General features: G+C 42.5%; 1 protein-coding gene across 1 annotated transcript; it reads left to right on the top strand.

The window, feature by feature from the left end:
* Window positions 1-1,432: 1,432 nt before the first annotated feature.
* ywhag2 (3-monooxygenase/tryptophan 5-monooxygenase activation protein, gamma polypeptide 2) lies at window positions 1,433-8,131 on the top strand. The gene is made up of 2 exons (XM_010739675.3): window positions 1,433-1,743; window positions 4,737-8,131. Exons 1-2 carry the CDS (start codon window positions 1,657-1,659, stop codon window positions 5,391-5,393), a joined length of 744 nt encoding a protein of 247 aa, XP_010737977.1. The 5' UTR covers window positions 1,433-1,656; the 3' UTR covers window positions 5,394-8,131.
* Window positions 8,132-11,018: the final 2,887 nt, after the last annotated feature.

Genomic DNA, 11,018 nt, shown 5'->3' with positions numbered 1-11,018 from the left:
GTCAGCAGTCATCCAAGAGACAACAAGGACACGAGGAGTGGGCTCAAATCCAGAATACAGAGGCAGAAAAATGTCAAATATCAGTGAGCAAAAGGCTCGATGAGGCAGGAAATGGTCAATACCGGAGTCCAAGGAAGGCAGATAAATCCAAGGAGCAGGCAAAATCCAAAATCCATAAAACAGACGAGGTCCAAGAAAACAAAAGACAAGGAACGACTGGAACACTTGAACATGGCATGAAGACAAACTGACACTGAAACCAAGAAACACAGAGGTAAACTACACAAGAAGACACAGATGAAACTGATCAAGGTGGAACAGACGAGCCAAACCGGGAGGAAGTAAAGTTCAGACACGAGGAGAGGGGAGAATTACAAAATAAAACAGGAAACACCGATGGCACTTTGACCTTTTTATGCTCCTCATAGGTGGAATAATCTTAAGGACTTCTTTAAGGATCTTTAAGGACTCACTTAAAGTTGACACATTTGAACCTTTGAGCAGCTTAAACATCTTCTGATCGATGTTTTGTTTTTCTTAATATGGCTGCTTGTCTGTGTGTAACAATCCGCCATGTAGTGGAGCTATGGGAGCAGTTAGTGGTGTGGTAGCTCGCTCTAGAGCGCCTCGGCAGTGCCCAGGAGGTGAACCAGCTACCAGTCTTGTGGTACTTAAACCAGTACCCTCTGCTTCCCAAGCCAAGTTTAGTACAAGAATGCTTCCTACAGTAAAGTTGATCATACATATTTTACCCTTATTGTGTTACAACTGATCTCGATTATGTATTTGATGTATTTGCAGGCCTCACAGCTTCCTGGCTTCCTCCCAAACATTTTGTGGATTTAGTGACACCTAGCAGTGACGTCGCAGATTGCAAACAAATGAATACTCTCCCACGTCTCACCCTCTTTTTTTTTAAGCATGTAGGAAAACTGCTACATTCACATAAAAAAGCAAACGGTCATATCTAGATCAGTGTTTAATTTGTCTGCTATCCAACATCAACTAGATGGAAGAAGACCCCTGCACACTGCAGATCTAAAGGACTCATTTTAAGACAAAAACACAAGTCTCATGTTCAGGTGATTATAATCTATCTATCTATCTATCTATCTATCTATCTATCTATCTATCTATCTATCTATCTATCTATCTATCTATCTATCTATCCCATCAGTACCTCCTACACTAAGTTGCTGTGTCACACCTAAACCACATCCCCATCAATCCGTCTGTACCCACAAAGACTCCATTACCCACAAGTCCTTTCACCCAGCTGCTCCCATCCATCCTTCTCTCTCTCTCTGTCTCCATACGCCTGGCCCTCTGGTTCCCATGTATGGAGTGTTACATCATTGGCACAGACACCCACCTTTCTGGGTGATGACGCAGCCCAGGGAGAGTGTGTGAGGAGGAGGAGGAGGAGGAGGAGAGAGAGAGAGAGAGAGAGGGAGGGAGGAAGAGAGGAGAGGGTGTCCCGTCTGCACGGAGGAACAGACAGACAGCAGGGAACAGCTGCAGCATTAGGTTCGCGTAGGATTTCACTGCATTGCGATTTAAATCATCAAATCCATTTCATCATCCCCAACAACAACAACAACAAAAAAAGAGTCAAGTTAGAGCAGCTCGACAAAGCGACCGAACATCATTTAAAACATGGTTGACCGCGAGCAGCTGGTGCAGAAAGCCAGGCTGGCTGAACAGGCTGAGAGATATGATGATATGGCAGCTGCTATGAAATCGGTAAGTCCATTCAAAACAACAAAAAAGAAAAAGAAAAAGATGATTCACATGTGTGTGTGTGTGTGTGTGGATGATGTTTTACCGCTGCGCTCTGTGCGTAAAAAGCGCGTCCCGCAGTCTCGACTGTAAATCTGGAGATTACACAGGCTTAATACAATTAGACACTGTATTAAAAATCACGTTTGATATCTTTATTATCTTGTCTCCGGATCATCGACAGATCAGTGTCTTCTTCTTCTTCTTCTTTTTTTTTTTCCTGAGTCGAGTCCAAATCGTCTGCTCCTTGGGCGGTGCCTTTCTGTCGGTTCAATAACGGGATATTACAATGAAACGCACACAGGCCTGATCCTCATCTGTCGCTTCATGACAAGCTCATGTCATATGTAACTCTTGCTCTATTGCTTTATTGTCTTCACCACCTCCTCTTCTTTCTTTTTGATTTTCCTTTTTTTAAATATAAAAGCTCACTGCTGTTGGGAGCCATGTGAGGTTTGCTCGGAAAAATCCCATCCACTGCTGCTGCTGCTGCTCCCTCCTCCTCCTCCTTCTCCTCCTCCTCCTCCTCTCCTTTTTGTCTCATTAATTAAAATAATACATGATCAAAATCTGCAGATTTTAATTCATACCCTTTTTAAATAGATTTTTGGAGGATGGTTTCTTTATTTAAAAAAAAAAGGAGCTCCCTTGAACTGCTCTTTCCTCCAAACAAACGTAGGAGGCAGTAGACTCTCTCTAGAATATTCTTTGTCATATTGCAGTGAGTCAATATGATCACATTAGATTTTTTTTTTTTCCTTTTGTTTTCTCCACTCTCTTGTTCACGTCACCTCCTCCTCGTCCTTGTGCTGCTTACTCCTGACGACCCAGCAGCAATCAGGAGTCATTTCGGGTTAATGGGCCTGATTAGGTGCTGTAATATTTGATGCAAAGAGAGGTGGAGGGTGGGAGGGGGGGTGACATGGATGAGATGGGTGGCCTGCCTCTCAGGAGCTCGCTCTGCTCTTATTGGCCGGTGTTGAGGACAGAGCCTTTGTCTGCTTTTTTTTTTTTTTGTCTCTGCTTCCTTAAGAAATTCTGGGAACTGGATTCACCCAAAAAAAAAAACTGCTGTGTCACACCGGCTCATACTGGAACCAATGGCATCCTGGGAGTCTTAGCCGGGAGAGGGGGGCCACGTATGAACTCACCTATAGATGAAAAAAATCATCATGCGTGTTTTAAAAGTAGGAACATTTTGTCTTATGTTCCTCAGGGGAGTTCGAGTAAGGCCCCCCTCCTCCTCCTCCTCCTCCTCCTCCTCCTCTCTCCCATCCATCCTGTGGATCGTTTGTCATCGAGGGTTTCTGGTTGCAGGGAGGTGGGATGATGTGTGAGAGCAGGGAGGGATTCCTTTCCCTTTAAACAATCTGCCGTGTCAGTGCGGTCCAAACCAGGGCCCTTTTGCAGGGGTGTGTACTCTCACTCTCTCTAATCAAAGGGAATCCCTTTGCCATTGCAGCCAGAAGTGACAAACGGCCGCTGATCACCTTCGTTGAAGCATACATATCGACTTCTATGCAGCTTTTTGTACACAGATTTCTATGGATTTGCTCGAGCTGCAGCTAACGATTGTTCTCATTATTGATTAATGGTTCGCAATCACCTAAAAAATGTCTTGATTTGTCCGACCAATAGTCCAAAACTCAAAGATCTTTAGTTTACTATCGACAGAGACTAAAACTTAATATAATATTCACAATTTAAGAGAATTTTCTCACGTTTTTGCTTCAAAAAGTTCGAATTAGTTGCCATGAATTCATAATATGCATGTTGGGGTTTTGCCAGTTGTCAGTGAAGTCTTCGTAATATTTGTGTCATTTATTTTATATTTATCAGCACGACTGTGATCCAGTTGTCACGGTAGTGAGCCTCCCAAGCGTCGCTGCTTCACATTCAGTGTAATGATTTGTTGAGTCATTTGATTAGTAGAAATCTGCCTCGTTTCACATGCGTCGGCTCGTGTTACTCTCTATAGGTTGAGCTTTGCTCCGGTGACGTCGACCATCCTGCGCCATCTTTGTGCTCCTCTGCCTGAGCAGCAAATGTCAAAAGTGAGAGCATGTCAAGAAGGAGATTTTAAAAAAATAAATAAAGAGAGACGTTAAGTTTTAACATTTAAGTGTGGTTCTCCATCTGACAGGAGCAAAGGTTGCTCTTCCAATCCAAGTAACTCTTGAGTACTACAGCCTTTTTATAGGCGGCGTAGCCTCTTTGACAGCCTCCCAACTATCAAACAGATCTGTCAAAATCTAAATTTAACAGTCCAGCTCAGAGTGACGTCACGGCGTGGCGTTTAGACAGGTAAAAAGGTCAGTTTGATCCGGAGAGAAGGTCACTGGGACACGTGAACCGCCTGTGCAGTGATGGTTTTCACTTACAGTGCAGCTGCCCCGCAGTGCTCGTGGGAACATTTTAGCCATCGCCAGCTCTCCTCCCTCTCCACTGCTTTACCGTCCCTTCCCAACCCCCCACTGCCGCTGACTATCTTGAATATTTTTCTCACTAAATAGCATTAGCTGTCCACGTGGGAGCTGGAGCTACCGGTGCACTTAATGAGTAGATCGGCATGGAAACTGGGGAATTGCACAGGACGAGTGAGATATTATTGCTCATCTTCTGGACGATGAACTGTGCCGTTAGTCCAGAGTGTGTCATGTAAAAGAACTGTTTTTTAATCAGCTGGAACAAACATCCAACATCGATCAATACGTCAATCATTCTCGTGATTACTTGATTAATCATTAATCAACCCCCACACTGACTTCCCTACGACTTTCCCCTTACCTGGTTTGTTAAAAACACTTTTAGGAAGCTGCAATCATAAAATATTTCTGCCAACTCTTCGTATATTTTCTTGGATGATTGTATAATGTTTGGTGTTACTCAAGGCTTGTACTCCTGAGCTGGTGATTAAATGGTCCATTTTCTTCTTCCTCTTCTTCTTATTATTCCAGGTAACAGAGCTGAATGAGGCCCTGTCCAACGAGGAGAGGAACCTCTTGTCCGTGGCCTACAAGAACGTGGTCGGGGCCCGTCGCTCCTCCTGGAGAGTGATCTCCAGCATTGAGCAGAAAACCTCAGCTGATGGCAATGAGAAGAAAATTGAGATGGTGAGAGCCTACCGGGAGAAGATTGAGAAGGAGCTGGAGGCCGTGTGCCAGGATGTGCTCAACCTTCTGGACAACTTCCTGATCAAGAACTGCAGCGAGACGCAGCACGAGAGCAAGGTGTTCTACCTGAAGATGAAGGGCGACTACTACCGGTACCTGGCCGAGGTGGCCACAGGGGAGAAGAGAGCCACGGTGGTGGAGTCGTCGGAGAAGGCCTACAACGAGGCCCATGAGATCAGCAAGGAGCACATGCAGCCCACCCACCCCATCCGCCTGGGCTTAGCTCTCAACTACTCTGTGTTTTACTACGAGATCCAGAACGCCCCAGAGCAGGCCTGTCATCTGGCCAAGACCGCCTTCGACGACGCCATCGCCGAGCTCGACACCCTCAACGAGGACTCCTACAAAGACTCCACTCTCATCATGCAGCTGCTCCGAGACAACTTGACACTGTGGACAAGTGACCAGCAGGATGACGAGGGAGGGGAGGGCAACAATTAAAGAGAAACCACACTTCGAAAAAAAAATATATGAAGGGCCGGTGGACTTTGGCAGCCGCTTTTGCCGATGATACTACCGCAGCAGCAGTTCTTTATTTTTCCATGTGTTAAAAGAAAAGAATCAAAAGAGAGGTGAGAGTGGAGGTTAAATCTTAGTTTAAATATATATAGAAATATATATACAGTTGAAAGGGGCCTCCGTCTTCTTGATTTTCTCTTTGACATTTGCCAAAACCACTGATATGTCAGTCAATCAGCCTGAAGTGGTTGTTGTTGGATTGAAATGGCAGCCTCACACTGGCATAGGAACTGATCTTGTTCTGTCAAGATAAGCTGCTTAGTTAGGTTTTTGCGTGATAGAGATGCATTTGAGTCACTTGAGAGAGAAAATGCTTGAATGGGAATGCCTCACAACACTAGTTTGCATTGGTTCCAGTAGTAGTCTATATATGAGAAAGGGCCGCGAACGCCATTGATGTTAAACTCACACTTAGAATAAGAAAATAGAAACTTTTAAACCGATTATAACCCCCCTCACCTTAAAAGATTTTAAATGAAAACGAGGACCGGATAGTAAAAAAAATTGATCCCCTTCCTTCTGTCTGAAGTGTATTTGGCATCTCACAGATTATTAGTCTGTTATGTCACTGGAACCATAGATTCTTTTGGAGGTGAAGATTACTAAAGGCAGAGACTTAACGATATAAAACACACACACAAAAACACAACAAAACAAAACAAAAAAAAAGACAAAAAAATAAATAAAATAAAAGCAGCTTCAGAGTTTGTGGTTTACTTCTGTGTTTGTTTTATTAAATGCACTTGCCTACTATACTGTTTCTTCAGTGTAAGATGATGACAACAATAATATCGATTATTCAATATTGTGCATGCTGGTGATGTATTTATATACAGTAGCTTGACTTTATTAACTTATACTGTGGGTGTTAAGTATTCATATGATTGAGAAAAACAGGCTTTGTCTGATGTTGATTTCTAATTTCTAATTTATTTATTTTTTTTGTTTCATTTATGGTTTTTTGATTTGCTATACCAAAATGGTGATCGTAAAAATTGACCTGTAATGGGCGTTGCTATAGTGACATGCAATTATGTGTATTTAATTTGTTAATGAAAGAAAAAAAAAAAAAAGAAGAAAAAAAGGAAGATTAAAAACTCACCGGTGATCACTTAATCTTACCAGCTGGTGTTTGTCACAGTATGATTATGATATATTTTGTTCTTTGAACAGTATTTAAGTACTTTTTTCTGTCATGCTATCCAGTTTTTAATAATGGTGAAAAGTTTTCAGGCTCAATGTTTCTGTTATGAATTCACAAACATGGACCATATTTTATTTCTGACAGTATACTTCTTTTTTGTTTGTTTGTTTGTTTGTTTGTTTTTATACATTTTAGCTGTTCCTGAGTGACAAAATATCTTGAATGTGAGTCATTATGTAGCAGTTGCACAAGAACCGAAATAATAGCTATGATAATAAAAAAGAATATGACTAAATTATACATGCACCATTTCCGTGGTGGTCTAGTGTATTGTTGTATCATCACCCATATAAGATTATTTTTGTTTGTTTTTTAAAAAGGAGAAAAAAAAGATGCTTTGTTTTGTGCCCATAGTGCAGTATGTGCTTTGTATCTTTATTTAATATGCCTCATTTGCAAGAGAAAAAAAAGATTTATCTGCCAGTATTTGAAGTTCCTGCAAGCATGTGTGCAAGATGTAATATTTTCCCTTCAACGGTTCCTCACCTTTACATGTGTCGGACTCGGTACTGCTCTCTGTACAGCACGTAGATATGAATATTCAACACAGATGCACAACAGGGAAAGCGTAGGCAACTCAAACAGGATAAGCAAATGTGAGATTCACGTCTTCAGAACAAACTTTAGACACTAGGAAGCTGCTGAGCGGATTTATCTTCATAATGCTGCTAGTTCTATAGATTATTGTTATATATATATATATGCTCATACAGATGGCAGAAGTTTGTGGGGACTCTTTATTTTTTAAAATCTCACATGTGATGGCTCTCAAAGAGAGAAACCAAAAGCCTTAAGGTCGGCCACACAGCCTCGTTCATGTATGCCAATTATGTCATCATGCCATCATGAGTCAGCCTCCTCGCATGAGCTCGCGCTGTATGTCACAGCTGCTTTGATTTATTTTTAAACGTAGTCACAAAGTTGATGGGCTTTGAACGCTCGCCAGACAAATAGCATGAAAAATCCTCGACGCCAATCTGCACAACTGCTCACACGGCTTATGCACAGATCGTCCATGTTGTTCTTTTTATTTTTTATTTTTAGGTTTTGTGTGTGACAAAAAGTGGAATCACTTCTTATTTATTTATTTCAGGAGACGTTCACTCATTGCCAAGAAAACATGCATTGTGTTCCTTTTTTTAAATTAATTTGTGATTTCTTATTTTATTTTATTTTTTTTCCTCCTGTGTTTTTTTTTTTGTGTTTTTAAGTTTTCATTATTTCTGGATGTTGATCCTTGTTTATGTGACATGAAAACATACAAATACAACAAATGAGGGTTCAAATAATTAGATTTAAATCACAAATTAGATAAAAAAAAAAAAAGAGCTGACCTACTAGAAATTAGCTAAGTGGGGGGGAGGGGCGGTAGCTGAAAATGGGATGCAAACTGTATGTTCTGAGGATTTTTTTGGTTGCCATCTGTTGCCCATTAAAGTTTATTTGTTTATCGGTATTATTCTTTATTTTCATTTCTCTCTGTACTGTAGCCATCTACAGTCATACCACACACACTGCGGCCCGTTCCTTCTCCTTTAGGACGATTTTTACAACGTGCACATTGATACAGGAAGTCAGTATGACCTTAGATAACCCTTTGTGGTTCACATAACAGGTGTGTGTGTGTGTGTGTTTGTGTACGTGCATCCTCATGTGGACGGTGTGTACTGTATGTGCCTGCACCGTTGCATTTGCTGAGTGTCTGTGGGTGAACACAGTATGAGATGGAGTCTGTATTAGCTGCAGTGCAGAGACACTGCCAGCTCACACGACGACTACAGTATGTCTTAACAGAGGCTCTTCTCAAGGCTGCTACACTAATAATTAACTAAATTAGGGCATGGATTTGAGAATATTGCTCCAAAAGACAACAAGTTTAATGATCACGGCTGATAAAATCAAATCCTGCACCTCATGGTGAACAATAGTTCGTACATGCATGTATTTTTTTTGCACCCAAGCTCGAGTTTTAGAGTAATTATGTGTTTCAGCCCCTCACACTGATTGATGAGCTGAAGTGGCAAACTGCTGGATCACCCACCCTCAGACTGCAGCCTCTTGCTGCAGCTTGCTGCACTGAACCTTTCATGAGATGAAATTCTCTGCTTTGAGCGGTCCTCCTCGGCAGCCAATAGCTGACAGGCTCGCTCTCCGCAAACCACCAATCCCGTTCCTGTTGCTAGGGCTATAATAAGTATCCCACGATTAGCCCGGCTCCTTGCTGCACTGCTCAGACACCTATTGCATCCTGTAAAAAAAAAGAAAAAAGAAAGAAAGCTCAACGCACACAGGAGGCATTAGGATTCAGCACCAACCTATCTTCCAGTCCGGTGTTTTAATGCACTGCTACACTTTCAGGGACAGCGGTGTCATCATGAATAAATGTTGGCGACATCCTAAAAAAGAACACTCGGGCCTACTGACGGACGTGTAATTGAATCTGAAGCAGCTACAAATTCAATTTAATGTCAGATTTCGTCACATTAAATTCATCCTGCGCACATTAAACACACGTATCTATTGAAATCATGTTTTAAAAAGGTCACATGTACACAATAACCGCTCTGTCTGATCACATGAAGCGTTATTTCCCTGAGGGGGAGGAGGCCGCAATGACAAGGCACAAGTGATCATCGAGCCGTAATTATGTCACACAAAAGGCGAACGGCCTCTAAATCTCTGGATCGAATTCCTCGTTGGCAGGAGTGGATGTTTACTATGATTGAAGAGGTCCTGATGATTTAAAAAAAATCTTTGGTTTGGAAAGCCAATGATGATACAGCAGGTCTGTACACGTCAGGTACAGGACGACAAAATGGAGAGCTCACCTTTTCTGCTTTCTTGCTGAGACTTTGAGATGAGGAGATCGATAGCACTCTCGTGTCCGTCCGGTAAATAAGAAGCCAGCGTCAGCAACCTGTGTAGCTTAGCCTAGCGTTAAGGCTGGGAAACAGAGGGGGGAAAAAGCTAACCTGACTGTAACAAAATCCACCTACCTGCACCTCTGCTGCTGCCAGACTATTTCTTGATGGGATCAGTGACTTCCTGGAACATGATCCCACCTCAAACTACAACCACAGTTTGGTGTTGGTTCATTTAGCGTGCACACAGGCAGATTTTGGATTTTGTCATGTTAGGGTTAACCCTAACCCGAACCCGAACCCTAACCCTAAGTTAGAGCAGTATCAATCTTCTCATCTGTGGACAAAGAAGCAAAAAAAAAGGTCATGAGTTCGACTTTTTCAGTGCAATAATTAAATAATGCTGATACTCCATTTCCCCCACTCTCAAGTATGTATTGTCATGAAGTTTTCTTCAGAGATTCATGGTTCCCAGAGGATGAAGACTACTGACTCTTGGTGACCCTCTGACTTCTCCTGTAGCTCCATCCATTGCAGGTTGCAACCCCCTCCACTCACCCTCCTGTTCCAAGTGTGAGGAAAACATGGTGGTCGGTTTGGTTTGTCCATTTGTCCAACATGAACATGGTGGACTCCATGGAAGAGGTGGAAGACATCTCTAAGACTTAAACTAAGGTAACAAAAACATCAAATGTGATTATACATGAATGAAAATGTTTCTTCCTCCTAAATCTGACACACTAACGTCACCTCGGTGTTTCCGCCTCACCTTGTTTTGCTGTTTTTCTACTCAGAAGACATGAGGTCGGCGATTTTAGTCAAAAGGTCATCACCGAGGTCGATTGATCTCGTGTGTTGACTCTACGTTGAATGCAGCGTTTCCTGCACTAAAAGGCGTTTAACCTCCCGTGGCTCTGGCGTCTCACAGATGTTGTTGAGCCATTCATCATCGACCAAACCACACGACTGTCATGGCTGGTGTTTGTTGCTTTGGGGCTAAAGTGACAGCAGCATGGACAGGACAGCAGCTGGAGAGCAAACAGCCTGAAGTTCAACTCACAAGTAAAACGTGAGATGTTACCAATTCTGTCTGATGGATTGCTTTGTCAGTTTGGAGGCCCGGAGGTGAATGACCGATCAGGTGTTAGAAATAAAGCCTCGGATTAACATTTAAATCAATCACGACCCTTCCAGAGAGAGACGAAGACACACGGCGCCGCACAGATACTGCTTATAAAATGGACACGTCGGATTTTTGAGTTTACGATCTGACTCGACGTGATCTGCACCTCAAAGATGCAAAGAAGATAATAGCTGCACAGCTCCAGAAATATCAACCCATTAGAGGGGAAGGAGGGAGAAAGAAAGGAGATGGAGAGAACGAGGGGACCGATGTAGAAGCAGAGAACAGAGACAGATCTATAAATAGGCCTCCCTGCAGCCTGTGAGTAGACAGTGAGTAGACCAGAGACATCAATGTGA

Source organism: Larimichthys crocea, chromosome VII (assembly GCF_000972845.2).
Source record: "Larimichthys crocea isolate SSNF chromosome VII, L_crocea_2.0, whole genome shotgun sequence".
Classification (NCBI taxonomy): domain Eukaryota; kingdom Metazoa; phylum Chordata; class Actinopteri; family Sciaenidae; genus Larimichthys; species Larimichthys crocea.
Note: the sequence above shows the minus strand (reverse complement) of the source record. Positions and strands in the feature narration are given on the sequence as shown.